At 43.2% G+C, this 13,308-nt stretch overlaps 3 protein-coding genes across 3 annotated transcripts in view; all 3 read right to left on the bottom strand.

Annotated features, from left to right (window-relative positions):
• PRSS45 (Putative serine protease 45) overlaps window positions 1-13,308 on the bottom strand; it is a 57,671-nt gene that overhangs the window by 32,118 nt on the left and 12,245 nt on the right. The gene's annotated exons all lie outside the window — the stretch shown is intronic.
• Window positions 7,231-13,262, bottom strand: PRSS42P (serine protease 42). The gene is given in 9 exon segments (XM_028163183.2): window positions 7,231-7,303; window positions 7,305-7,445; window positions 7,944-7,963; window positions 9,067-9,227; window positions 10,122-10,384; window positions 12,594-12,656; window positions 12,658-12,701; window positions 12,703-12,742; window positions 13,030-13,262. Coding segments are annotated over 9 exon segments (1,038 nt in total).
• Window positions 11,167-12,425, bottom strand: LOC102999491 (protein SET-like). Its single transcript, XM_057553999.1, is given in 2 exon segments — window positions 11,167-12,094; window positions 12,096-12,425. Coding segments are annotated over 2 exon segments (879 nt in total). The 3' UTR covers window positions 11,167-11,545.

Raw genomic sequence — 13,308 nt, 5'->3', positions numbered from 1 at the left:
AATTTGAATTTTGGAAAATTTATATTTGCTACCATGAGCTCAACAGCTTTCCAATAATTAAATACTTTTCTGACAACAGTAGTGGTAATATGAGTGAATGTGATTTTTTGATATTGTGTAATGAAATGTGTGAACATTTGGAAACTCTGCATAACTAAGTGAACCAATATTTTTCAATGATTTACAAAATTATGCATAGCTTCAAAAGATCCATTTGGAGTGAAAGGTAGACCAATGGATTTTAATGTAATAAGTACAAAAAGTTCAAAAAGTTCTATATTCCACATTGCAAAAAACTACCACTTGTCACGTTTTGGTGTATTATAAAATGATTTTTTAAAATCCTCAATTACTTGAAAAGTTTATTAAAATACTCCTCCCTTTTCCAGCTGTATATCTATGTGAGACTGGGTTTTTTCATATACTTCAACCAGAACAATAAATTTTGGAAGAGAATGATAACCCAGCTGTCTTCTGTTAAGTGTGCCTTTACTCTAGGGTTACCTCAGCCTTAATACTAAGGTGTGAGCCTTGCAGGGTCTCTACTGATAACCTGAGTAGACAGTGAAGTCCCTCCCCTCTGGATGGATGAAACTGGAATGCTTCCTAGTGCCCTGTGGGCTCTGAGCCTGGTTCACCTTATAGTTCCCTGGCAGATGTTCTTTGTTCTTTTGCCTAGCCTCCTGGAAATTTAACCTACGTGTGTACAGATCAGTATTCAGCCAAAGACTAAAGGGGATTGTTCTACAGGTTTCTGGAGTTCTTTCTCTGCATATCTCCATCCTACCCAGCAGGGATTGGCAAACTTTCTCTGTAAAGAGACAGATAGTAAGGTTTTGCAGGTCACACATGGACTCTGCCACATATTCTTTTTTTAAAACTCTTTAAAAGTGTGTAAATCATTCTTAGGTCAGTACAAAAACAGGCTATGTCTGGAACTGGCCCACAAACCATAGTTTACCAACACTTCTCTACAGTATTCTGACCTGCAAACTCCAGTTACCTAGCCTTCCGGAACTCCAATCTCTTGTCTCCTTAACTTTGTGGTATCATCATGTTCTGTTTGGGTTTCTCTCCCTGTGCCATCTGAAAATTGCCCTGCTTAGGAATCCAGGACAGTTACAGGGTTTGTCTCACTTGTTTCCTTCTCTCCAGGATCACTGTGCTATGCTACCTATTGTCCTGATGTCTGAAAAATCATTTCTTTTACTCCATCTAGTTTTCTAGTTGTTTATAATGGGAAATCAAATTCCACACTGGATATTCCTTCATTGCCCTACAATATAACTTTGAGTTTCTTTTTTTAAATAGATAACAGAAAGCTTAGACTGATCTCTAGGTCTCTTGGTGTCCTGAAACGTTCACCTCAGTTTTTTGTTTTTTTTAAAAAATGCTTAATTCAAAGCCTGGAGTTAGCCCAGGTTTTGACAAATTCCTAAAATATCTGGTAATGGAGCTGGAATCTGACTCCTTGGTGACTCCCTTCTCTTCCTATCTTGCTTGCTCTGGGAATCCTAACTTCTTAGAGAGGCAGTCACTTAGAAATGTAGGTAAGGAAAAAGGTTGGAGAGTTTGGGAGTCTTCGTCCTTTCCTTCTCATTACCACTCTGGCTACTTAAGACATAAGTGCTTGGTAGTTTGAGTTGAAAATTCTCTCTGCTTTGCAACTGGAAACCTGCAGGGAGGTAAAAAGTGTTGGAAAAGTTAAGGCAGCTTTTAAAGCTCATCCTGTTGTTGACCTATGGGAGGAATCTTAAAGGCCATTGAATGAAGACACAGCGCCTGCATCAAAGAAGACACAAAGGACTAATGTGTGGAGAGGGACAGTTCCCCACCAGCATTAAGAAAGTCCTAAATTGTTCTCCTAACTGGGAAGATTGCTTACCAGTCTCAATTGAGAGAGGTACCTCATTGGGCCTTTAAAGTGATCAAGAATTCTGATCTGAAAGGAGAAACTATTAAATACCTGCTGAGAATGTTAGATATAGGAGGGGTAAGAGTGTAGATGAGAGAAATGCTAACTCTTAACAATTCCAGTCTTTCAAAAAAGTAGAACAACTGGTTTTCTATATATACTCATGGTATATTTTCACTTTTGATTATGAGTCCTCTGTTTCAATGTGCGTCTTTTGAATTACCTGTGTCTTCTGAGTTATGACCTTCGATGTCAACGATTCATGTGTAAATATGTTCATTTGTATTTTTTAGTTTATAATGCCAATTTTCAAAGTAGTTTTACCAAATTACACTCCCACTATCAGTGTGACTCTTTCTATTATCCCCATTCTTCTCAATAGTTATTCCCACAGTTATTAGCTTTTCCCACATGATGGGCACAAAATTATATCTTGTTATGGTTTTAATTTGCATTTCCCTGAAGTTGAGTATATTTTCATATCTTTACTTGTCATTTGTGCCTTCTTTCTATAAAATGTTTGTTCATAACATCTACTCAATTTTACATTTGAGCTGCTTTTGAAGTATTTTTTGTTCAGTTTTTTTATGTATACTAATCCTTTGTTGGTAATGTGTGTTTCAAATATCATTTCACAATCATGATTTGTCTTTTCACTTTATTGTACTCTTTCAGGTCTGGCTTCGAAAGAACATAATGTTCAAAATAATGTTTTTGAATTCATTCATGTTCCTGTGTATAACAGCAGTTTATTCTTTTTAATTGCCAAGTAGTATTTCAGTGGCTATCATTTATCTGCTGACAGACATTTGAGTTGTTTCCAGATTCAAGCTATTATGAATAAAGATGCTATGAACATTCATATATAAGTCTTTGACTAGCCATTGTTGCTACTTTCTTCCAGTCTGTGGCTTTTATTTTCATTTTCTTAACAGTGTCTTTCAAAGAACAGAAGATTTTCATTTTGATAAAATCCAATCTTTTTTTTTTTTTCTTGTATGGTTCATGCTTTTTGCATCCTATATAAAGAATCTTTGCCTACTCAAGGGTCACGAAGATTTTTCTTTTAAGTTTTTTACAGTTAGTTCTATAATCCATTTTGAGTTATTTTTTCTACATAATGCAAGGTAAGGATTGAGTCACTTTATTTTATTTTATTTTTGTATAGGAATGTCCCATCGTTCCAGCATCATTTACTAAAAAGACTATCCTATCTCCAGTTGAATTATCTTGGCACCTTTGTTAAAATCAACTGGCCATATACATGTGGATCTATCTCTGGACTCTCTATCCTGTTCCACTGATCTATATGTCTGCCCTTATGCCAATACCACACTGTCTTGATTGCTATACCTTTATACTAAGTCTTGACATCCAGTAGTTCTTTATTTCAGTTATTCTAGGTCCTTTGCTTTTCCACATATATTTTAGAATCAGCTGGTCAATTTTTACAAAAAAAGCTCCAGCTTGAAAAACATGAACAAATTTGGAGGTATAACACTACCAAATTTCAAGACTAACTACAAAGCTATAGTAACTAGGACACTGTGAAGTTGACATAAGAATATACAAATAGATAAGGAACTGAATAGAGTCCAGAAATAGATGCACATATATACTGCCAATTAATTTTTACCAAAGTACCAATGCAAATCAATGTGAAAATAAATGTATTTTCAACAAATGGTACTGGAACTGGATAAACATTAAAGATAGAGAAAATTACACCTTGTTCCCTATCTCACTCTGTGCCCCAAAATCTGTAGGCCATAGACCTAAATGTAAAAGCTAAAATTATAAGGCTCATAGGAGAAAAAATAGAAGAAAAATTTTTGCAACCTCAAGTTAAAAAGTGAAAAAAGCACGTCACAGACTTAGGACTCTAACCAGAGTACATGAAGACTACTTACAACCCAGCAATAAAAAGACAAGCATCTTGATTTAAAATGAACAAAAGAATTGAAAAGATGATTCACAAAAGAAGATATACATATGAGCATTAGTATATGAAAAGGGGCTCAATACCATTAGTTACAGGGAAATGCAAAATTAAAACCTCAGTGAGAAAAAAAAAAAAAAAAAACCTCAGTGAGATACCATTTCATACCTATCAGAACTGGGAATCCTCATCAACTACCGATGAGGACGTGGATCAAGCGGAAGTCTCATTTATTGCTAGTAGGAGTATAAAATGGTACAACTAATTTGGAAAACTTTGGAAATTTCTAATAAAGTTAACCATACATCTATTCTATGAACCAGCAGTTCCACTCCTAGGTTTATTCCCAATAGAAGCAAAAGCATATAGGCACAATAAGTCCTGTACTAGAATGTTTATCAGCAGCTTTATTCATAATAACCCCAAACTAGAAACAACCCAAATGTCCATCAACAGGAGAATAAACAAACTGTGGAAAATTCACATAATGGGTAACTATTCTACAATAAAAAGGAATGAACTGATGATACACATGACAACATGGATGAATCTCAAAAACAATACGTGGAATTCGATGAAGGCAGTCAAAAGGTACAAACTTCCAGTTATAAGATAAATAAGTGAGCTTCCCTGGTGGCGCAGTGGTTAAGAATCCACCTGCCAATGCAGGGGACACCGGTTCGAGCCCTGGTCCGGGAAGATCCCACATGCCGTGGAGCAACTAAGCCCATGTGCCACAACTACTGAGCCTGCACTCTAGAGCCCACAAGCCACAACTCCTGAACCCGCATGCCACAACTACTGAAGCTCACATGCCTAGAGCCCATGCTCCACGACAAGAGAAGCCACCGCAATGAGAAGCCTGCATACCTCAACGAAGAGGAGCCCCCGCTCGCCACAACTAGAGAAAGCCCGCACGCAGCAACGAAGACCCAACACAGCCAAAATAAATAAATAAATGAATAAAATAAATAAATTTTTGAAAAAAGATAAATAAGTACTAGGGATGTGATGTACAACATGATACGTATAATTAACACTGTTGTATGCTATATATGAAAGTTGTTAAGAGAGCTAATCGTAAGAGTTCTCACAAAGAAAACTATTTTGCTATTTCTTTAATTTTGTGTCTATATGAGATGATGGATGTTCACTAAACTTACTGTGGTAATCATTTCATGATGTATATATGTCAGATCATTATGCTGTAGCCCTTAAACTTATACGGTGCTATAAGTTAATTATATCTCAATAAAACTGGAAGAAAAAAGAAGACAAAAACTTCCCTTACCTATGTGGAAGGTAGAACCAAAAGAACACTTACTGTATGATTCCATTAATGTGAGATGTAATAACCTGCAAATCTAATCTGACAGTAAACAGAACAAAGGTTACCTCTGGGAGGGGATGATAGAAGGGAATATAAGGGAACATCCTGGATTGATGGAAATGTTCTCTATCGTGATTTGGGTGATGTTAGCACGGGTATACATTTGTTAAAACTCATAAAATTGTACAGTGCAATGTGTGCATTGTACTATAACCTTACCAATTTTTAAATATGAATAGAGAAGGAAGCAATGGCATACAGCAAAGTAGGAATAAAGGAGAATTTAGTCTAAATAAGAAATGACTTTAAAAACTTATATTCCTAACAATCCAGAAATAAAGCTCCAGATAATATCAACTGAATTAGTTAGATTGAGGTTTTTCTGTGAGCAAGTGAGACTGAAGATGATGGTGGCTTAATTAAAAGAGAAGTTTATTTCTCTCTTGCATAAAGAGCTGTGATGGCAGCCCTATAAATTCCAAGGAGTCAAGTTCCTTCTGAATTTCTGTTCCATACCCTTAACATGTTCCTCATGTCCCAAGATAGCTGCTCAAGCTCCAACCACCATGTATACATTCTAGCCAGGAAAGAAGAAAGTGATGAAGGGCTTGTTCTCCTTTTAAGGATATTTTCCAAAATTCATACCCAACATTTCTGTTTATACTTTATTGGCCAGAACTTATTGCCAAACTTAGATACATGGGAAGGTTGGAAATGTACTCTTTATTCTGATCCACTATATGCCCAGAAGGAAAGGGATGAAAGGTGCCACAAGAGAGGATTATCAAGCTTTACCCTAGTCCACTTTTTTATTCACCTAACTATTCACTTGCACCTCTTCCCATATGCAAAATGCACTAATCCTCTCCTAAAAGAAGGCAACCTCAAACTTTCACAAAAGAAATCAAGGAAAAGTGAAGTGCTCTGCATCATGAGAGAGAGCTAATTTGGGACCATATGGTAATGAAGGATATGAGCCAGCACAGACACAGTAAGCACCCCAACCTGTCCCCTCCCTGAGTCTCAGTGCCGTTCTCCATAGCCTGGCCAAGGCAGTCTGGTGCTCAAGACTATTTGCCGAGAAGGGGAGCGGCAGAAACACACAGAAAAAGGGCTTGATGTTTGGGCCCAATGCCCTGACCCCTCTCTTGCTTCCAGTCTCTCTCACTTCCTCCTTCCCAGATGCATTGGCTAGCAAACTCATCCACAAAGTTCCCTGCAGAGATGCTAATGGCTATGAGGAACACAGCAACAGAACCCAACTGCTAAAGCCATCTGTCAACTCACATCACATCACATCACTCCAGGGTTTAAAAAGTATCACAAACACTTTCCTAAGCTAAATGTAAGTTCTCTTCAGTGATCCCAGACCAGCAGAGATGCAGAACACACACACGACTCTTCAAACATTTATTCAGTTGACATCAGAAATCTCTGCACTCCTTGACGCCTCAACACAACTTGGGGTGAGCCTGGATGTGACTGCTGGAGCACTGGGAAGGGGGTTCCAAGACTGAGTTGCCCCAGGAGGGCTTGTGTGGCAGAGGTTGAACACTCAGATGCATCCGCACTGGGCAGCAGGGGACCTTCTCCCAACTCAGACAACTGAGTCAGATGTGGACATGGTGATGCCTCCTCACTCTCTCCCAACAATCACCAAGCGGACTGGTTTGATAAAGTGTCAAGTCTAACGCTGTTTCACCGGTGATGATGTCCCTTCTTTGCTAGATGTTCTCCAAGATGTGGATGAAGCATCATAAAGCATCACCTGGCAGGTCGCTGGCCATCCAGCTGGGATGGTTTCACCCACTTCTTCCCGGCAGGCAGAGCACAGCCAAGGTGTAGGTGTGGATGAGGCAGGTTCCTGGATCACCAGGCCAGGAAACTTCCAGGGTTCCTTTCCTGCTGCCACTCTCTGTCATGTGGATCTCCACAGGGTCAGTGGATCCCAAAAGAAATTGAGGAAAGGGCATTGAGTAGAAGTGGGAGGTCAGAGGCAGGGCTAGTGTGAGACTCAGAAACAGGAGGGGGTGTGGGCCAGGGTGATCACAGGGTCGCCAGGATGCCCAGAGGCAACACCAGACACACCAGTAGAATGAGGAGTACCACTGGATACAGAGGTAATCTGGTTCACCACTGCAACTAGCCACTTACTGTAGAAGGCAGTATCTGTATAAACTCCAGGTGAAACTTTACAACCACAGCTGACACCCCAGCTCACAATCCCTATCTGGACGCATGTGGTATTATATTGACAGAATCTCCCTGGAAAAAGAGAAAGAAACAAACCACAGGAATGGAAGAGCACCCACTTCAGGGCAGGCTGATTGCACTGCAAGGCGCTGAAAGACAGGCACCTGTGGGCCTTCCCCAGACATCTCCCAGGCCCAGATTTCTTGATTTTGAGAACTGAGAACTGAAGAGTCAATTGGAAAAATTTAGTAGCCTCTGAGGATATTATGACTGGTCATTTCCTATACCACAGTGGTTGTTAAACACTTTGAATACCACCTTTGCACGGAGCCTCCTAAATCCTTACACCTAGCCTGAAGTTTCTCTAGAGCTCCTGACCATATAACCAGCTCCCTCCATATTCTAAGCTACACTCTCAGACATCCCACATAGTCACCCCAGCTCACGCAAACAATGCACATCCTTTGCTAAAACTGATCTAGTGGCCCCCCATCTACCAGCTCAGTCAGAAACTCAGAGTCGGGCTTCCCTGGTGGCACAGTGGTTAAGAATCAGCCTGCTAATGCAGGGGACATGGGTTCGAGCCCTGGTCCGGGAAGATCCCACATGCCACGGAGCAACTAAGCCCGTGCACCACAACTACTGAGCCTGCACTCTGGAGCCCGTGCTCTGCAACAAGAGAAGCCACCACAATAAGAAGCCCGTGCACCTCAACAAAGAGTAGCCCCTGCTCGCCGCAACTAGAGAAAGCCCGCACGCAGCAACGAAGACCCAATGCAGCCAAAAATAAATAATAAATAAATATTTAAAAAAAAAAAAAAAAAAAAAGAAACTCAGAGTCCTCCTCAAGCCCTCCCTCACCCGCACACTCACATGCAGTCAGTCGATGACTCAACCTCAGACACAACCCCTTCACCCGCCCCACCAGCCCAGGTCCTGCCTGGGGCTCAACACCATTGCCTACACGGTGAAAACAAACTCCTGGCCTACAGTCCTGCATGGACAGGAACGAGAAACATAGCACAGCGTTGCAGGCCACACATATTCTGATTCCAATCCCCTTCTCTGGCCATATCTGCCACCTCATTGCTCCAGACCTGAAACACATTCCCTAAACATGACACGTTCTTCAGAACTCTGAGCCTCTGTACTTGCTGTTCCCTCTCCCAACAGTGATGTTCTCCTCTTGCCAAGACTCCAAATACTCATCCTCTAAGACCTGATTCAGATGCCCCCTGCTCAGAAAGGCTGCTTGGTGCAAAGGGGAGACTGTGGGCCCAGGCACTCCCAGGGGGACCTTGAACTTACGTCTTTTAGGGACCACATCTGTATAATATGTATAATTATGTGGCAGGGTTGTGAGCTGGGTAACTGAGCTAATGTGGGTGAATGCTCACACTGGCACAGTAAGTCGCCATAGAAGGAACTCAATTATACGTACTTACATTATTATCATTACCACCCCCAACTTCACCACACCCTGGCAGCATGCCCAGGATGTGAGGGCTGCTCCCTATTGAAGGAACAGGCCAGGCCAGCTCAGTGGGGTCTTGAGGGGTTCTTCCCTGAATCTCTGTAGTAAAGGCTGAAAGAGGAGGTGGCACATAACCCAGGCCCTGCCACTGGGGAATGAGGAAACTTTGAGGCGACAACCTCAATGTGGAGGTGGCAAGAGACCCATGAACTTACCTGACAAGAATCCTTTCCTATACTATTATAGCCACAGATCATTCCTTCCAGTACTACATCCTTATCTGTTGGCATAGCCTTCTGGACCATCCCATTACATTCTTCATAGTAGATGATACATTGGTCCATCTCCCGGAGAAAGACTGAGACAAATGGGCCACCTACAAGCAAAGAAACTCAGCAGTGGGTAGATCTGCACAGGTGGACAGTAAGCCCCCAAACACCTTGAATCCCCCTTGAAGAAGGCAGCACAGAGGATATTGTCCCCATTTGACAACGGAGGAAACTGAAGCCCAAAGTTGACATGGGGAGAAGAGAAGGTAGGAACCAAAACCAGGACAAGAGAAGGAAGAACAGATCAGAACGGGAAGAGGCGAGGCCTTACCAGCCTGAGAAATGATAACCAAGCATCTGTCACTCTGCGCATCAACAGTAATAATGAAAGGTGTCCGGTGCATCAGCAAAGTGTCTTTACTTTAAAGCAGAATCACAGACTGTCAGACAGGTACTGCCCAAAGGAACAATCCAGCCTCCTCCCAGAGATAGGAGGCCCTATAGCCTCACCAACTGGGGTCCTCGGGCTCTGCCAACACTCCCAAGGACAGGAAAGTCCCTGGGCACCAAGACAGGTACTTCCAGCGAGGGACAGCTCTGCCTGGCAGACGGCTCATGACCCCCTGAGCAGAAATCCACCCTGGAGAGAACTCCAGAGCATCTGGCTCTGTCCCCAGGGAACCTAAAAATGCCCCCAAACCAGCCAGGCACTCCCCACAAATCTGCAGGAGATTTCACCCATGTATTTCTTCTTCTCCTGAGCAGCTCTAGTTCCCAGGACTGGTGGCTTGCTTAAACGGCTGCCATCAAATATTTGTGTGGCAACAAAAGACCTCAACCAATTTCTGGGCTCAAGCCAATTGGGAACCACTAGCCTGGCTGCCTCCTAACCCACCTGCCAGGTGGTGTGCTTCTCTACCCCTCCCTTTAGTGTTGTTGCCTACTCCAGGGATAGGGCTGCCTCCCTCTGCCCAAGGTTACTTCCTGCCTCACAGTCTCACCGAATTCTTGTTGCTTGCCCCATCCAGTCACCCAGCACCTGGTCCCAGCTTCCACCTGGAAAGTCTTCTCAGGGATGCATATAGGCTGGATGACCCCAGTGAAATTTACAGGGTAGAAGAGCCAGAGAAGAGCAAGGTCATATTTAACGGTTCCACGTGTTGAGAACTGAGGGTGAACAACGACTCGGCTGATCGGAACCACCAACCCTGAGCTTTCACCATAGACACTCCGATCTCCCATCATGACACTGTAGCGGTAACAGCTGTGGGAAGAGGACATGTCCCTCACAGAGACCCTGGGAAGCATCCCTTGTGCCTTTCCACACATATCAGCTGTTTCCCAATCTGGTCCCAACCTCTCTCACCACTCTCGCTACGACCGTATCAGCAAAAAACCCTCCTAATGACTCTCAAAATTGGTTGGCTCGCCCAAACAATTGGTTTTGTTCACCAAACTAGTATTCCTAGTAACAAGACTACCAGTGCAGAATCCCTCCCATTTTTATTGTGTGTGCTTTGGTTTGGGTTGGGTTTTTTTTTTTTTTTGTACACATTTAGTTTTATTGTAACAAAGCAACTTGTACGCTTTTAACGTTTAAAACTGAGCATCATCTTTCCTTTCCAGTGAAACAAAAAGAAAATTTTAAAAATAAACAGGAACAAAATTACAATAGAGAATGTCAATTGCAAATAAGATCCTACAGGTTCTGCTGATTCTCCCATCGAGTGGCAGGGCTCAAGTCATCATTAGGAGAGAATTTTATTTTAAAAGTGTCATCTTAAACTGCAAGGATGTCCGTTAAACATCACAATTAAACATGTCAAAGGAGAAACCATGTTGTCAAAATGCCCACTCAACCCACCCAAACATCTCAAACCCACCCTTTGCTGACCTTCTATAACCCCATTTTTTAAAGTTTTTTTTCTCTTTTTTTAAACAAGAGAAAGTAGACAGATACATGTTGGTAAATGCTAACTGTCCATATTCACATAGAGACACAGTGTAATCTCTGAGCCCAATCAATATACAGAGAAAGGAGGAAAAAAGCTAGAATTCTATGCATTACTACACAGGGGCCTAGCACCCTCCAGCTTCCAGCAGAGCTAAGGGAGCAGAAGGTTTTTCTTTTTTCCCACAGAGCATGGTGGTGTTGATTCCATAAAGTTTTTGTTGAGACAGGAAGGGATAAAAATGAATCTGGAACAGAAAGGGGTAGAGATTCTTTTCCCACTGAATTCTGCTCAAGGTATTTCCCTCCAAAATAAGTTGTGAGCCATGGTATAAAGGAGAAAAGAGACCTCAAAAACAGGGCAACTGAGCACAAGAGGAGAAGGAGAAAAAAAAAACAAAAAAAAAGACTGCAACTTGCTCCCAGGGACTGGAGAAAATTAAAAAAGGAAGGTTGGAATCCATCAGTGTTCCATTAGTCATCTTCTCCTTCATCTTCTTCTCCTTCCTCCCCCTCATCATCATCTTCATCTTCTTCACCTTCATCCTCATCCCCTTCTTCATCAATATCTTCCAATCCTTCTTCCTCTTCATCATCATCATCATCTTCTTCTCCTTCCCCTTCCTCATCATCCATGTCCGGAACCAAGTAGTACTGTAATGGATTTGGCCAAATATCATCTTTGATGACCTCTCCTAACTCATCTGCACCTGCATCAGAATGATCAGTAAACCAGGTGAAGAAGCTTTCTGGTTCCTCATGCTGTCTCTTCCTGCTGGCTTTATTCTGCGTTTCACTTGAACGTTTTGTCAGATCCTTTCTGGATTTCCATTTGATTTCAGTGGACTTTGAAGATGGATCACCACTCTCATTCAGATGAAATTCTTTGGAGAGAACTTTATTTTCAAAGTAAGGGTTTTCATCAAAATAAAAATCTATTCTGTAACCTGATTTAATATCTTCAAATTCTGTCACTTCGACTCTTGTCAAATAATGCAGCGCCTCTTCATCCTCCTCCCCCAAGCAGTGCAGACACTTGTGGATGGTTAACAAATGTTGTTACCCAAAAATTTGGGATTTTGGCGATCAATTCCGACCTCTTCTGAAAAAATGGTTGGCGGAGTTTGTTATATTTCTGTTCTACTTTCAAAATCTCCTCACTGGCTTGTTCCTTAAGTCTGTCTATTTCATTTTGTACTTCATCAATATGTTCAATTGCTTCTTGCTGTTCTTTTTCTTCCTTCGGCAAGTTCGGAGTAGCAGACATTTCCTCTGGCCTGGAGGCAGGAGTCCGTCTTGGTTTCTTCGGTTTCTTTGCTTGGGGTGGAAGTGAAGACTGGTGTTTGGGGGCCATGCTGGGAGAAAAGCCAAGAATCCACCCAAGGGAAGAAGCTCGTACCAGGAGCTCAGAGAACTCTTGGGTTGGGTTTTTATCAACTTGCAGGGCAGCAGAAACTAGTGGGTATCTGAGAAGGGCAGGACTGACTCCAGAACTCTCACATCTCCACTTGTCATTACTCACCTTAAAATACAGTGGGCTGCAGTCAGCACCCACTGAGCTGTGATGAGGGAACCTCCGCACACGTCTGCCACTGACCCTCAAGCTCACCTGCGAGGGCCACTTCCCTTCTTTCGCTCTGATTTCCTCCCACGATTTTCAGGAACACTTGGCTACACGATGGGGTGAGGACAGGGTAGCAAGGAGAACCTCAAAAAAACAGGCCCTGTCTCCCGGGAGCCCCTCAGACAGCCGAGAAGGCCATGTCCTCCTAGGCTCCAGGGCAGCGCTTCCAAGTCCACAGGCCATGGACCCACAGACGAAGCGCATCTCCCTCAGGCTCCACAGCAGGGCTGCGCTAATTCAGACCCCGATCCCCTCAAACTCCCAGGGAGCACCGGCTCCCATCCTGGCGCCTCAGCCTACCCCTCCAGAAGGCCAATGCGAAGAGTCACCTGACCTAAACTCCACCAACTTGGGGGCTCCCGGAGCCCCAGGGGACCCGGGGCTCCCAGGGGCTCCCTGACCCCCTCCAGGGCTTGGCTGGTCCGCCATGGGGTCCTCGAGGCCACCTCCCGAGAGGGGTGAAGTGGGCGAGGGAGTCGCTGACCTGCCCGCCGGGGCCTCCCTGAGCCAGCGCTGAAGGAGGAGGAGCCAGACCAGGAGGCTGCGGGGGCCGCCCGGGGACGCCATGGGCTCGGCGACGGCCGCGGCGCTCTGCGTGCCCCTGCCCACGAAG

The sequence above is a fragment of the Balaenoptera acutorostrata genome, chromosome 10 (genome assembly GCF_949987535.1).
Source record: "Balaenoptera acutorostrata chromosome 10, mBalAcu1.1, whole genome shotgun sequence".
NCBI lineage: Eukaryota > Metazoa > Chordata > Mammalia > Artiodactyla > Balaenopteridae > Balaenoptera > Balaenoptera acutorostrata.
Note: the sequence above shows the minus strand (reverse complement) of the source record. Positions and strands in the feature narration are given on the sequence as shown.